The 16106-nt window shown below is 38.0% G+C and overlaps 1 protein-coding gene across 1 annotated transcript; it reads left to right on the forward strand.

Annotated features, from left to right (window-relative positions):
• Nucleotides 1–7364: 7364 nt before the first annotated feature.
• Nucleotides 7365–16091, forward strand: LOC109210269 (GDT1-like protein 2, chloroplastic). The gene is made up of 10 exons (XM_019373662.1): nucleotides 7365–7735; nucleotides 8930–9089; nucleotides 10226–10409; nucleotides 10897–10944; nucleotides 12321–12417; nucleotides 14449–14612; nucleotides 14783–14848; nucleotides 15320–15370; nucleotides 15486–15590; nucleotides 15679–16091. Exons 1-10 carry the CDS (start codon nucleotides 7600–7602, stop codon nucleotides 15742–15744), a joined length of 1077 nt encoding a protein of 358 aa, XP_019229207.1. The 5' UTR covers nucleotides 7365–7599; the 3' UTR covers nucleotides 15745–16091.
• The last annotated feature ends 15 nt before the right edge of the window (nucleotides 16092–16106 follow it).

Here is a 16106-nt window from a genome sequence, read left to right on the forward strand (position 1 = left end):
TACTATTGGCCTCGAATAGAACAAGACGCCATGGCTTATGTTAAAAAATGTGATAAATGTCAACGCTACGCACCGTTGGTACATCAACCGGTAGAGCCACTACACTCAGTTTTGTCACCATGGCCGTTCATGAAGTGGGGGATGGCGGGCCTTTTTGATTTTAACTGACTATTTTTCTAAGTAGGTTGAAGCAGGCCGTATCAGAAGATCGGCGAACACGAAGTGGTAAATTTCTTGTGGGAGAATATAATTTGTAGATTCGAGATACCAAAAGAGATAGCCTGCGACAACGAGCCACACTTTATAGGCGCAAAGGTCACAAAATTCCTTGAAGAGTTAAAAATCAAAAGGATCACATCGTCACCCTATCTCCCGAGCGCAACCGGTCAAGAAAAGTCAACAAACAAGGTGGTTATACAAAATCTCAAAAAGAGATTGGAAGCGGCCAAAGGTAAATGGCCCAACGAGCTACCAGGAGTACTATGGGCATATCGAATAACAGCCAAATCAAGCACGGGGGAGATTCCTTTCTCTCTTGCGTACGGAGCAGAAGCCCTGATCCCGGTGGAAGTAGGAGAACTTACCTTGATATATTTCTGGGCGGACGAAGAATCAAATAATGAAGCAATGTTGGTCAAATGGGAGTTTCTCGACGAAAGCGGGGACCTGGCGCATATAAGGATGGCAGCCCAAAAGCAAAGAATGGAAAGATATTAAAATCGAATGTCCAACCTTCGCTATTTAAAAGCAGGAGACTTGGTTTTCAGGAAGGTAACTCAGAACACCCGGGAGCTCAACGCAGGAAAGCTAGGTCCAACATGGAAAGGCCCCAATCGGGTTTCAGCTGTCACCGGTAAAGGGTCATACGAATTGGAAAATCAAAACGGAGTAAAGTTGCCGAGCAACTGGAATGTGGCACACCTCAAAAGATACTATTGCTAATGAACCTCGCCTACACTGAAAGTATGCGCTACATTTTTTTTCCCTTCGTCCAGTTTTTGTCCCAATTAGATTTTTCTAGCAAGGTTTTTAACGAGGCAGCAACGGAAAACATACTATGAAGAAAGTTTCATCAGCAGAGATAAGACCTTTAAAAGACAAGGCATGCGAGCAACAAGCCACTACAGAGCGGTTAGATAATCTTTTGCTCGGTAACAACTACCGGGAAATAAAGTTTGTTGTCGGGCAAAGATTACCCGACCGTTCACAAGTGCAAGCCACTGGAAATTTTTAGATAATCTTTGGCTCGATAGCAAAAGTTCCTCAGGGGAAGTAAAGTTTTCATAATTCGACGCAAAGAGAAAAACTTCTGCAAATACTTAAACCAAAAAAGGACGCAAAGAGAAAAACTTGCACAAATACTTAAACAAAAAAGTACGCAAAGAGAAACTTGCATAATACTTGAACAAAAAAGTATTTCTATTTTATAGCAGACATGCCAAGAAGCACAAGTACAAAAGTATAGAAAATAAAGCAAAAGGCTAAGATACTGCACCCCCAAAATCCGAAGGAAGAGAAGCATATGTGCCCCCAACAAAAGTAGGCGGATCTACAGCCGGCTCAATATCTTGGCCTTCACCATCTTAGCCTTTAGCATCATCACCGTCCGGTTCTTCTTCAGTTCTCAAGAACTCGGAACCGAAACTAAAAGAGTCGGTAGCATCAGGATGGACCGGGACACCCCTTCTGGTAGTTGACTCCAGCTCGTGGGCCTTAGCGATTTCGGCATCAAAATCAATGATGCCCGCTTTGGCCTCTTCCAAGGGTTTTCTCTTCATGCTATACATGGAATAATTTTTTTCAATAATGAGGCAATTCGCTCGAAGCTGAAGTTCTTCCTTAAGACGGTCAACCTCGGTTGAAAGGTGATCTCGCTCAGATCTAGCGACCTAGAGGCTGACATCAAGGTTACGAACAGCAGAGTTAAAAACTCTATTATGCTCCATGACTCTCTTATGCCTCTCTTCCAACCGGGTATACTTCTCCTCAGTAGCAGCAACTTCTTCAGTTTTGGAGTTCAAGGCCGCTCCAAGTAATTCTATCTTTCAGTAAAGGCAGCTTCGTTATCGGATGCAACAAGAACGACATTGTGGACCTCAACCCACTTTTCCCTAGTTTCTTCAAATTGTATCCTCATTAGGGCGGCCTCTTGGCCAAGGGTCACTACCTCTTGCTCGTTTTGCTGCAACCGAGCCTCCAACTCAACTGCCTCAGCAGCCCGTACTTCTAATTTCGGGAGACGGGCAACAATTTGATTTCGCTCGGCCAACAGTTGATCCCGCTCGGAGGTGAATTCCTCCTTATCAAGAATCAACCTTTTAAGGCCCTCGAAAGCAAGGAAGTTAGCCCGCGAAAATAGAAATACAAGCTAAAGACCCTTCCATAACAAAGATAGAAGAAACAACAGAGAAAACAAATATTATACCGCCACTGCGTTGTGCATGGAATTGTTCGACAAACACTCTCCTGAGAGAGTTTGTATCTTATTCCTATCCTTTTATGAAGCCAGGGGATTCAGATAATTAGCAAGTTCCACCGGTCGGGACAGTAGATGGCATCCGGTAGAAACCGAGAGGGTGACACTCCTCCTCCTCTGTGGATCTTCGGGGGGGGGGGGGGGGCAGATTAAATGCCCCAAATTCCCATAAACTGGGACAGGGGAAGAGGGACATCCTTCTCTCGGACAATTGCGACCGGTGGAGATGATGTAGTAGTGTTGCTGGTAGCGAAGAAAGGTCGGAGAAAAAGGAGATGAAGGTGATGGCGTTGTAGGTTGAGAAGCAGCTGCGGAAAATGCAGTACTAGTTAATGGTTACTCATCAACCGAAGACGGAAGAGACCCGATACCCTGCCTCACGGTACCGGGCGTGGCGACTAGGACTCAGAAGCAAGATTTAACATCTTCCATCATATCATATTCCCTCTAGAGCATCGGGGCGTCGTCTTTGGTTGGCAAAATTAACTCAAGAGATTGAAAATTCTATTGACCTGATGAAGGTCGTCATCTTTTATATAGAGAAGCCCCATCATCACTAGCTTCTCCGTCGTCATCGATCACCATAGTATCTATGGCTGACTCGGTCGAGGCATTCTTCACCTTCTTATTTTTTCCCCAGCCAAAGAGGAGTGTCGCCTTTTAGGTTGCTTGTTCTCTGACCGGGGACTCCAAGAGGAAGCACTTGTACCGGAAACAGGTCCGACGACACCCGTCGAGCAAAGGCCTCCTGCAATATCCTTGCCGCGTCTGAGGGATCAGCCAAAACGTCCTCCTCGAGGACGAAAATAGAGCCCCGCGGTTGACCTAAATTTGAGCAGAAAAAGAAGTTAGCCAAAAGTCCTTTCACGAAAGAATAAAAAAAATAAGGTTAGTTTGAAAATCAGCTTACCATGATTTTTGGCCTTCCACCTGTATTTGAGGGCTTGTTCTTCCATCGGCGGGTCTCGGGCGTGGTAATATCCAGAATCTTCCGGACTCACTGGTCTAAGCCCTCGACCCTTGGAGGTGTCCACCGAGTTGCTGAGATAACAAAAAAGAAGATTCAAAAAACGGCGTGAACAATTCTTAATCATAGAAAAGGGTAGATTTCGAACTTAACGTGTACGATTCCAAGATTCAGGAAAGGATGGAGCCGTGACAGGGATGATGTCCCTATTGGCAACTACAACGAACCGCTCCATCCATTTACGGTCGTTGTCATCATCCATGCTAGTGAGCAAAGCATGGTGACCACGTTTGCTGAAGTTTATCATTCCCACACGAAAAATCTTGGGGGAATAAAGGTTCATCAACTGAGCCAGGGAAAGCTCTTCCCCCGTCTCCTAGCATAGCCACCGAAGACACGCTACTGTCCCCCACACAGAAGGGCTCACATGTGCCAGACATACTTGGTAGCGTAAGCAAAACTCTAAGATAGCGGAGTCAAGGCCCCTGCTCAACGAAAACGGGCCCAAAGTGAAGGGGTACGTATAAACATATGTAAAACCCTTCTTGGAGAAGGTTACCCGCTCCGCTAGGTCAGGAGCAATGATATTCAAATCCTGACAACCACTTTCACAGCAGGAATGCTAGAAGGGCAGATGGAAGAAGGATATACGCCAATAACCCAAGTGCGGGAGTTAGCAGATGGGAACTTCTCTTTGAAGTCCTTAGTTGTAATAAGCTTTCTAGGAATGATGGTGCTCACCGCAGGAGGAGCATAATCATCACAACTTTCTTTATTTTTCAAAGCACTGGAATTTTTAGAAGAGGAGGCCATTATTTTCAGAAGAGGATAAGGGTTTTTTTCTCCGAAGAAGAAGATCAGAGGAAATGGAAAACAAGTATAAGTTGAGTAAAGAGAGTTTGAAAAATTATAAAGTGTAAAAGAAGAAGGTTGATGTGTATATGTAAAGGAATAGGCTGCTAAAATTGTTGGCATAATTACCTCGATAGCTGGCAAAAGTGTTGCTGAATCGTGGAATGACGCGTGTTCGGGGCATTAAATGCGGAGAGACGTGCGTCTAATAAACCGTCAGAAACTTTTCAGAGGGGGTCAAAGAATTTTTTGCCAAGAAAGGGATCTTCAACAACTTTCCGGCGACACAAGGTTATGCCACCAGAAAGTAGGGGGACTATCTGTATAGGGTAAAATATGTTCATATTAAATGCTTGCATGATAAAGCAACACGTGGAGCCGAAGACAGAAGACAATCAGGTCTGAAGACAACGATCTCGTTTGTTACCGAAGAGAATGGTATTCATAAAGGCGAAGTAAATGCCTGTCACCTGGTTGCATTTAATGGAGAATATTTTATAGCATTAAGTACATGGTCCGTTACAGAGAATATGGCATTCACTGCCTACCGTTACACATTCTTCAATACCCCTCATAATTGTCATTAAAGGGGGGCTTCATCCTAGGACCTTGTTCCCTACGTACAACTATAAATAGTGAGTTCTAGAACCATTGTTGGGGGAATCTTCGGACTAGGATATAATATACTCTGTTTAAAGCTCAATACTATTTTATCTTCTTGCTTATTAATATTGTTACAATTGCCTCCGGAAGCTCTGCTCTCGATACCAAGATTTCTGCTATCCTATCTCGATTTCAACGCTAAGTCTTACATTCTTCTTTAATTTATTCATCATTTTAGGATCAAATCGATTCACTTATTTTATAAATCACGTATAAATTCATCTGTACCGTTTTACGGGCAAACAGATAGGTGAATAACCATATGATATATTTTGATATAGGTTTCTTATTAGTAACTTTTAATATGGGAGTTTGGCAACAATATGAGTATATGCTCGTATATAAAACATATAAATTGCAGTGTACGAAAGTGTTATAGAGGGATTATATCGACTTTTAAATTAATACGTATTTAACTCATCCATTTTAAATAGCTTTAGTGTGGCATGACACCCATTTAAGGGTGTAGCTTTAGTGCATGATTCTTGTCCTTCTTACCTATTCTATCTGATATATATCAAACATATCACAACATATAACATGCTTTGGAAATTGTTAAAATGGTGATTTAATATTGCGACTTGGTAAACTTCATTGATTAGCAACATGAAACATTCTTGATCTATTGAACATTTGAGACTTATATTTCAACATAATCCCAAAAAAGTCAATTTAGTGTTCTTCTCTTTTTGTTTCTGAGGTTAGTCGTTTATCTAACAAAGTTATACTACCTCTCTTTCATATATGTGGCAATGTAATTCAAAAAGAGCTGACTAACTTTATATTAAAAAAAATAATTTAATTTTAAATTTCTCATCTTATTCTTATGAAATGCTTTTATTGCCACATAAATCTCATGCATGTTTAACACCACAATTTAACTTTTTATCCCTCTTAAATACGTGCTAACTCAAATATTGCTACATAAAATGGGAGATTTGCATTTACACCCGCTTTTTGGGCCACGTTTTAACTTGTGCCCGCTTTGCAAAAAAATTTGCAAGCGTACCCACTTTTTCGCGTAACTTCAGCATACGGGGCTGAAGTAGCAAAGACAATCACGCAAAACTTCAGCATTCTAGTAGACGGGTCTGAAGTAGCAAAGGCAATACGCTGAAGTTTCTTTGTCCTAGATAAGATGCTGAAGTTATTTAGTTCATTTGTAAAAACTTCAGCACTAAAATAGCTGAAGTTTTTTTGTCCTTGATTCATTAGTTTTGTCATAAAACTTTTTCAAAAGCTTCAGCAGAAGATGCTGAAGTTATTTAGTTCATTTGTAAAAACTTCAGCACTAAAATAGCTGAAGTTTTTTGTCCTGGATAAGCTTTTTCAAAAACTTTAGCAGAAGATGCTGAAGTTATTTAGTTCATTTGTAAAAACTTCAGCACTAAATAAGCTGAAGTTTTTTTTTTTTGTCCTGGATAAGCTTTTTCAAAAATTTCAGCAGAAGATGCTGAAGTTATTTGGTTCATTTGTAAAAACTTCAGCACTATNTATTACGAAGTCTAGAAACGTTTTTTTGTACTGATTAAGCTTTACTAAATCTAGCAGAAGATAGCTGAAGTTATTAGGTCTATTAGTTAAACGTACTACGACACTATATTAGCTGTAGTTTTTAGTCCTAGGATTCTATTAGTTTAGTCAATTAAGACTTTTTACTAAAACTTTAGACAGAAGATGACTGAAGTTATTTAGTTCAATTTGTAAAAACTTCAGCACTATATAAGCTGAAGTTTTTTTTAATCCTGAATTCATTAGTTTTGTCATAAAGCTTTTTCAAAAACTTCAGCAGAAGATGCTGAAGTTATTTAGTTCATTTGTTTAAACTTCAGCACTAAAATAGCTGAAGTTTCTGAAAAAGCTTTCTAACATACTAGATAAATAATCACCTTATTCTTACATAGTGTATTACTATTATAAAATAATCAGATTGCCAACAATATCTAAATCATAAATTTTGGAAATAATAAACGTGACAAGAACAGAATTACGTGGAAATATTTACAAATTATTGTCTACTAACTTACGTAATTATTTATAATTTGTTTTTTAAATAATCTGATAAACATATTTATGGCAATCATCCCATGAACTGAAGTTTCATAGCAGCACCAACAGCAGTAGAAGAAAGAAGAAGAAGAAGAGAAGAAAACGAAGGAGGAGAAGGAGGAGGAGAAAGGGGCCTGAAGTTGTTTAAAAAGTGGGTACAAATTAAAACTTTTTAAAAAAATAGATATAGGTTAAATGGGGACGACCAAATAGGGCGCCCCGTGCAATTTTTATACATAAAACGGAGGGAGTACAAAGATAAATCTCTGTACTGGACTCTCTTCTTGGGCTTGGGCTAATAATCCAGCCCAACTCCACAGTTACCAAACGACATCGGTTAATGACTTCATCAGTTTATCGCCAACGATCCGTTATGGCACGTGGCATCTGCAAAATCTCAAAGCCTAATCAGTAGAAAAAAAGTGTTTCAACTGAAACTTGTGTGTTTGCAAATTGAGCTTACAACTACTTTAGTGAAGTCCAGAAGAATCTCAAATTAGAGAAGAAAACCAATCATTGGTTTAGCCTCTATATATATGACTTCATAATAGAAAACATTCTTTTTTAGTAGAATTAGAAAGGAAAAAAAAAAATGCAGGGCTTGGCTCTTCAGACATCTAATTCTGTAGCATCAAGTTATGGGAAGAGAAAGCTTTCATTTTTGAATGTGGTGGATTCCTTGCCTAGTAGACCATTCATATCCACAAGGAATATTTTGCCTTCATTATGTAAGTTTCTGAATACCCTTTTCAATTTTGTGTCCAATAATTTGATTGAATTGTGTGTATACTAGTAAAGTGAATTGAGAGATTCCCCATTTATGTTTTTGAGAAAGTTGGCATAGTATTTTTTTAAGTGTTGTTTTAATTGAAAAAGTATTACTGATTGAGGAGTTGGATGGTATGTGCTTATAGGTCAAGTTGGGTGGTGCTATTTTGGATTTTTATTGAGAGGCGGCTTATTTGGGCTAGTCATAGTGGTGTAGCTTCAGTTGGAGTGACACAAATGTGAGCTCAATAACAGGCATTCATGAAAAGGAAAAGAAAAGAAAAACATTCAATGGCGCCCACGGTTGAGGCCTAGCGGTTAATGAAGTGAGCGAAAACCATGGGAGACTAGGGTTCAAATCCCAGCAGACATAATGAAACACTAGGTGATTTCTTCCGGTCTTGGTGGGCAGAGTTACTTTGGTAGCTGTGTTGATGGGTGGTAGTAGGTACTCGATGGAATAGTTCAAGGTGTGCACAAGCTGCCCGGAAAACCACCATTGTAAAAAAAAAAAAAGAAAGAATTCTCAGTGAATTTGTTTAAAGTGGCCTTCTCTGTTGTTCCTCTTTTGGTTTGGGGAAGGTAGCCGATTTTAAATTAATCCAATTTTGTGTTTGTAGGTCAAAGATAATTTAGTTTGACTACTATTCAGTTGGATTTGTTGCTTTGTCATTTATTCAGTTAGAAATACGTTTGAACAAATCATGGTGAAAGGCAATGTAGCTTGACTTATGCTGTCTAGGTGATCTAATTCAGGAAAGAGGGAGTATTAGTGTATCAAATGGATTTATGGCTTAAGATGATTTTTGACATTACAACACATGCCAATTGCTACTGAATGCTACTTAGATAAGTGCTTTTGGACTGTATTTTACTTCAAGCTTTCAAGTGATTTAGATTATCGGAATGAAAGATTCTACTATAAGATTGTAAACAGATACTTAATGATAGATGTAAGACACCCGGTGCAAAAAAAAAAAAAAAAGATGCCACTTACTGTTAGTAAACTTTCTTAATCCCCTCCAAGATAATTTCTGAATTTGATCCGTCACTTCTTAATATTCCTCGTAGAAGTAAATTCCTTTCTTTTTTCCTTTCTGATTGATGTATCTTGTTGCTCTATTTCATCACTGACTCATGCTTTGTTTCTGTAGTAAGATGTACAGGGCTGCCTAAGTTGCACCAAAGGCATAGCAGAGTTATACCATATGCATCTAATGTTGGTGTTGGATCTGGAAGTTTCGAAGAGAGTCAAGGAAATGAAAGCCAAAATTATTCAGTTAATCAGCCATCTACGGATGGTTCATCCAAAATGTAAGCTATATAACTTAGCAATTAAATGACGAGAATTTCCATCCACTAATAAATTGTGAAAGGTTTGGTGGATGCATTAAATTTCTTTCCTGCGTAAAGAGCATGTTCTTAGATGACAAGTATTTGGGGAGAGGAAGATAGACAGGTAAATCTTTTGTGAAGGGCGCAAAGAATAAGAGTGTATTTGGTTAGTGGGGCACATATTATCCTGTCAATGGCTGGATTTGCCAAGGGTGCCATGTTTAACTATTTGATCCCGTTAAACCACCCATTTCAAAGATGATTGGCTGATAAAGTTTTATGGCTTGTGAAAGTTTATAGGGAATGGTCTAATATGATGTGAACAAACTTGTCTTGGCATGCTAGGCTATCAACGGAATGCATTTACAGATCTAGTAGTAAGACTTCTTAAACAATAACCAATATACTTATCCAATGTCTTGCAATGCTAGCAATTTGGTGTCAAGGAAAACATAGTACCAGTGTTCTCTGATTAGTCAAACAACATAAAATTGCACATTTAAATTGCTCGATATAACAAGTATTTAACACCTTAAGGCAGCTTGAGAAAGTATATGTCAATGTCCAACAAATACCTCTACTTTCCGAGTGACCTATGTTTAGGGAGTTCTTTTGGTTACACACTAAATCGTTAAGGAAAAAATAAAACCAAAAAGGAGCATCTGCAATGACTACAACCCTCAGTATTATAACAATCACAGTTTGCAATTGGATTACGTTTCTTTCATTTCAAGAATGTAAGGAAGAGGTCCACATTGCAGTCATATTTATCTTTCCAAGAAGCACCAGGGGGTTGGGGGTGCATTGAAGGTTTTCTGCACCAAAAGATTGACGGACGGGGAGCTGATCCCACTGAAAGATGTAACTCAATGAGAATTTTTAAATAGGGGGCCAGCTAAGAACTGAAATGAGTTCTGTCCTAGCTTTAGCGATGCTTGTAGGATGTTACATCATGTATTAAGTTATAGATCCTAGTCTTTGATTTGTTGAACCTTATCTCTTTTGACTTCATGCTATTTTGATGCATTTATATGTTTTATTTTCATAGCAATTAAGTTTATGGGAACTTACGCAATGTCTGAAACTTATGTATGTTGAACTTTCATTAATGGCAGTGAGGTACTTCCTACTCAAATTCCTTATCCTCTTTCTATAGCGCTTGTGCTATGTGGATGTTCTTTAGTGTTTTCACTGATTGCTTTCACGAAAGGAGGGCCTTCATCACTCATTGCAGCATTTTCCAAGTCAGGGTTCACTGCTGCATTCTCATTGATATTTGTTTCTGAGATTGGAGACAAGGTAAATGGAGAGATAGGCACAATATGTTATATTTATTACCTTTTCCTGAATTCATGACTTTTTCTGCCCTTTCATTTTCTTGGTTTTTTTTCCTGTCCATCCTTTTCTTCTTTTTTCTTTTTTGAAGAATAGTATGAGTGGTCTTGGATCTGGCTGTGACGTAGATACCTTGTAGGTGTAAAAAGTGGTTTATCACATAGCAACCTTAAGAAGTGTAACGCATAACCATGGCTAAGCATTTATGAATTAATAAAGAAAGTTTTTTGTTCTACTGGACCTTTGCATCTTTGGTGTCTTTTAATGCAAAACTTGACGCTTTCAGAATGCGCCTTGTGACCCTATACATGATTGTACTGATATGAATATATTCCCTGCTAATTGATTGAGTTATTTAATCTGGGCTCTGATATTTGTCCTGTGCTAGTTTGAGATAACTTGTCTTATTCACTAAGTCTAACTAATTCTTTCTTTAATTGCAATCCAACAGACATTTTTCATTGCTGCCCTCTTGGCCATGCAATATAAGAGAGTACTGGTATGAACTTTTGCCTTCCATGTCTCTTACTTCCCTTCTTCTTCTTTTTTTTCATTTATTGGAATTGCAACTTTCTTGCTTTGGAACTGCCTCACTTAACAGGTTTTGACCCGTCTGAATTGCCTTCTATGGGCAATTTTATTTACGGCAGTCTTCTCTATGCTTTGCCCTTGTGTCACTAACTGCCCCCAACTTTACCGAGGAATGAAGTAGGAGAAAACCATAGTTCTGGAGAAGATTAGACATTGTTGTTCTTTCCATTGCCGTTTCATATTCTTTTGCTGACATTTTAAGACTAATAATATGAGGGGTACGTTCAAGGAACAGTAGAGGCCAAACGAATTTCTAACGGGCATATTCTTCCATCATGTTGGAACATGCTCGGGGAAAACAGAATCATCTGAATAATCATTCAGTTAAAATAATCACTCTTGCTTCCCAAATAATTTAATCATTGTCCATTCACCTTGTGCAGTTGATCTCCAAATAATTCAATCATTTCATCTTTCACTTTATGCAATTTGATCTGGTTTACATGGTCCACATTGACTTGTGATTTAAAGAAGACACTTGTTGTATGGGGAACATATGGTTAATTCTGAGTGGGTCCTTATGCTTCACTTTACCTAACCCATCGTTTAAGACCTGTTGTACCGCAAATGTCAAGATGGACTTTGTCAAAAAATAATAAAAAATGGAGGTTTATGGAATGGCAAACAAAAAATTAGCTCAACATTGATCTGAGAAACACAAATGAGTACACTGTACATTTAATCAGGTAAATTGTTCTCAATGCTTATGGGTTCGAGAGCTGGCAACGAGATAATCACAACATCTAGTATTGATCCCAAGGGATATTACATTTTAAGAGAATAAAAGTGAATAATTGTGACTGAACTTAGTTATATCTTGGAAGCAATCCACTTGAAGGTTTCATACGTGAACTTGTTTTTCTATCTTCTTTCCTTGTAGTCATAGGTTACTATTACTGTCAAAATTTTCAGGATGCGATTCTAGATAGGATGATTTGGTGGTTGCAGGATCTGCTTTTAGAATAATTTTTTTTTGGATGAATTCTTCTTTTAGAATTTTTTGATCCTACTGAAAAGAATGCGATCTATTTTTCCTCAACTAATCAGTATTTAGGAGTTATAATCAAGCCTAATTATGTGGAGATAAACTTGAAATATAAGAAAGAGAAACTTATTGAAATATAAAAAATTTAATATAATCAGTGCAAACACAAGTTCGTATATTGAAATTCAACATAATGTAAATACAGTTTAGTGTTAGTATTTCTTGCATACTGCATTAGGTAAAAGTAGTAGTCACATTTGTCAATGCTTGATCTTACTTTGAATTGGGTCAATGATCAGGTTCTTTTGGGATCAATGGGTGCTCTTTCACTTATGACGGTTCTCTCTGTCATAATAGGACGAATCTTTCATTCAGTACCTGCTCAGTTTCAAACAAGTAAGTTAGACCTTGGGACTGTTATTTCTTTTTGCTTTTCGTTTTCTGATTGGCTCCTTTGAATCTCTATTTATTGACACATCTTGCTTAGCTTTTTTTGCTGAAAGAACTTATCCTAGACTCGAATCATGTTCTTAGCTAGTAAAAGTAAGCTATTGATTTCATTGGCAGAAAGTGTACTGATAAGCTGTAAGCTTTTTGGGTACATTATGACTAGCTGGTCAAGTGTGTCGTTCCACTGGATAAAATAACCTAATATTCTCACTGAAAGTTGGGATTATATAATGCTTCTTACTCGAAACATATGATAATGTCTCTTCCTGCAAAGTGTAGACTGATGTGTTAGTGTTATGATACTCTTCTAACGCACATGCAAACTATTACCTATTTCCTTTGGACATCAGAATCACTAATATTTATGTTAGAAATCATTCTAGAACTAAAAAAAAGAAAGGGCAGCCCGGTGCGCGAAGCATCCGCCTTTACTCAGGGTTTGGGGAAGGGCCGCACCCCAAGGGGGTGTGATGTAGGCAACCTACCTAATTCAAGCCAGTGGCTGATTCCATGGCTCAAACCAGTGACCTATAGATCACATGGAGACAACTTCACCGTTGCTCCAAGGCTCCCCTCCAAGAAATCATTCTAGAACTAATAGGACAAAATCCCTAGCCGCCCAAAGTTGGACATATTAGTGAGTCAGTTGTCAGTGGAATTAAGGTGTTGCCAGTGCTTAGTCACTACATACAGTCATAATCTAATTAGTTGTTGACAAGTATGGTTTAACCAATAGTAAGTGGAACATTAGCATCGAGTTAGTAGAATTAACCTAGGAAGACTTTCCCAAACAAAACTTAGAAGTGCATGTAAACCCTACCCAAGCCCTATAAACCAAAGACCAGGCAAATCAACACTCGAGAAATTACAAAGAGCTTGAATTTATTTTCTTCTTCTTCCTTGTACTTTCTTTGGCATTTACATTGTGGGTTATAGTTTAAATAACATTACTTGATGAAGGCTTGTGTCTATAGAAGTTGTCCTGTATTATGTATCTTTAAGTCAACAAACTCAAATCGCAAGTTCTCAACAAAGGTTAAGCTCAGAAGTCCTAATTTCTGTCAAAAGTGTTCATTGTCAAGGTCACAACATAAAAGTTTCAAACTAACTAGGATTAGCGAGTAAAGTGAAAGTATACTTTCACTAGTTTTGAAGAGATATATGCTGTATTTCCGATGGACTAACTAAATAGACTCTTTAATAAAATGATTAATGAATTTCGAAGGGATTGAATATATTGAACACACTTCCAGTGCTTTATGTTACTTTCAAAAGAATAAATGATTGTAAACTTTTCATACTGTCTTGAAAAATATCTATTATGAAAGTCTTGCCTGTGACATGCATAAATATATGAAAAACTAAATGCAAAACTTTATAATACAATAAAACAGTCCCTGCTTTACTTCATTTGTTTGATAATAGCATCAGAACAATAGACGTCAAGTTCAATATTTAAAGTGCTTCCATTTAAAAAAATAAAAAAATTAAACTGTTAGTATCATCTTTCTTTTTGATAGGTAAGGTACTTCATTAATCTGCACTGATAAGGTGCTAAAATATTTAGAGCAAAAATGATTTTTCTCCCGTAACAATCCATGGAGTCCAAAAGCTAATAAAAGCATCTGTGTCCTTTACATATCTCAAGTTACACAAAAAATCCAGAGTTTGCAGTGTCCTATATTTCATGCACAAGGTGTGCCATTGCATTTCCTTAAAAAAATCTGAAGTTTCTCTCCTTCCATACCATCCACAAGATGCACACTGGTTCCCCAAACTGTCTGGAGGCTTCTCCTTCATTTGCTTTCCTTGCCAACTGCCATCAGCGTCCTTCCCTATTAGGACATAACCCATTGCGGACCAACTAAATTGTCGCGTACCATCTTTTGTTTGTTTGTATTTCTTTTCTTTTGATATTTGCAAGATATTCATGTAAGTTTCCTGATAATGCGGCTGTTGCGCGCTCTTGTTCAACAGCCTTGCCTATTGGAGAATATGCGGCTGTTGCGCTCTTGTTCTTTTTTGGTCTCAAATCAATTAAAGATGCGTGGGAACTTCCAAGTAAAGAGGTAGAGGCTGGTGAAAAGAGTAGTCAGGAACTTGATGAATTTGCCGAAGCTGAGGAGCTTGTGAAGGAAAAGGTGAACAAGCTGCTGAATGCCACTCTAAAATACTGTTTAATTCTCTGATAATTCTGCACTTCCAAAAGTTTTAAATGTCATAACATGTATTTGTGGGAACGACTTCTTTCTTTGCACCACTTGCATTTTTGAAAACCTGGTTCTAACTATTTTATAGATGGCTATTTCAGGCATCGAAAAAGCTCACAAATCCACTCGAAATTTTGTGGAAGTCCTTTAGCCTTGTATTTTTTGCTGTAAGTATCTTCTTCTGGCTGCAACATTGTTTCTTTTCTGCTCTATTTTTTCAAATCCAAAGCCAATGCAAAACTTGCGATATTCTGGATACCAAGATACCGATTCCTTTTCTTTTAATCAAGTAAGGAATGTATTCATTAATAATGGGGGAAAAATATCCCGTATACAAGAGGTATACCAAAAAAAGAGAACCAATAAAAGACACGGTTCAAGCTTGGATGACTGTCAACATTTATTAATTCAAAAATCCAGTTATATGAATAATTATTTATCTGCTGGATATCTTAATAATCTTCATGTAAGAAGTTCTTTGAATGTGACATGGAACACAAGAACTAGTTGTTTCCTTAGGTCGCATTTTTAACATTGAAAGTACAGAAAATTTTATGTAACTATGTCAAGCATTTAAAGAACAGTAAGACCTGTTATAATATTCAATTAGGAATCTTAATGCATCCTATGCTTCTCAGGAATGGGGAGATCGATCCATGCTTGCTACAATAGCGCTTGGTGCAGCTCAGGTACAGTTCTTCGGACATTCAACACTAACAATATGCTTTCTAGCTTTCGACAAAATTCAGTTTCGAAACATCTCCAACTTCCACTTCCTCACTCAATACTGACTCTCTTTTGCAGTCTCCGTGGGGCGTGGCAAGTGGTGCCATTGCCGGACACCTGGTTGCGACATCTATTGCAATACTAGGAGGCGGTTTTCTTGCCAATTACATTTCTGAGAAACTGGTAAGACAGTTCTAAAAGTTCCTTTTTTTTCCCGCTCAAAACAAGTGTATTTTGTATTCTAAGCATCTTCATCTTGGTTCGACTACAGGTTGGCTACTTGGGTGGAGTCCTATTTTTAGTATTTGCTGTTGCTACTTTGTTTGGAGTGTTTTAACCAAGTATTACATATGAGAAGATGAAATGACCAGATAGATACTCAAGAACAGTGGTAGTGGTAGAGGGCAGGAAACTACCATCAGAGCAGTAATATGTTCATGGCGTAAAGCAATACATTCTTGTACTGTAGCATTAGCAGAGCCAACTATATTAGTGGTCTTTAGGCAACACATGAGAGTTGTATGTACAATGCTGATATATAGGACCCTCGAGCAGATGCTTTTCCCTAGTTCTTGTACAAGTTTTGTGCGAGTATGTGAAAGAATCAAGATTTGTATTTCTTTCTATTGTAATAAGTTCTAACTACTATTATTTATGATTTAAAAAGTTGCAAGTCTTATGTCCTTCAAGTTCCAAGTT

The sequence above is a fragment of the Nicotiana attenuata genome, unplaced genomic scaffold (assembly GCF_001879085.1).
Source record: "Nicotiana attenuata strain UT unplaced genomic scaffold, NIATTr2, whole genome shotgun sequence".
Classification (NCBI taxonomy): Eukaryota; Viridiplantae; Streptophyta; class Magnoliopsida; order Solanales; family Solanaceae; genus Nicotiana; species Nicotiana attenuata.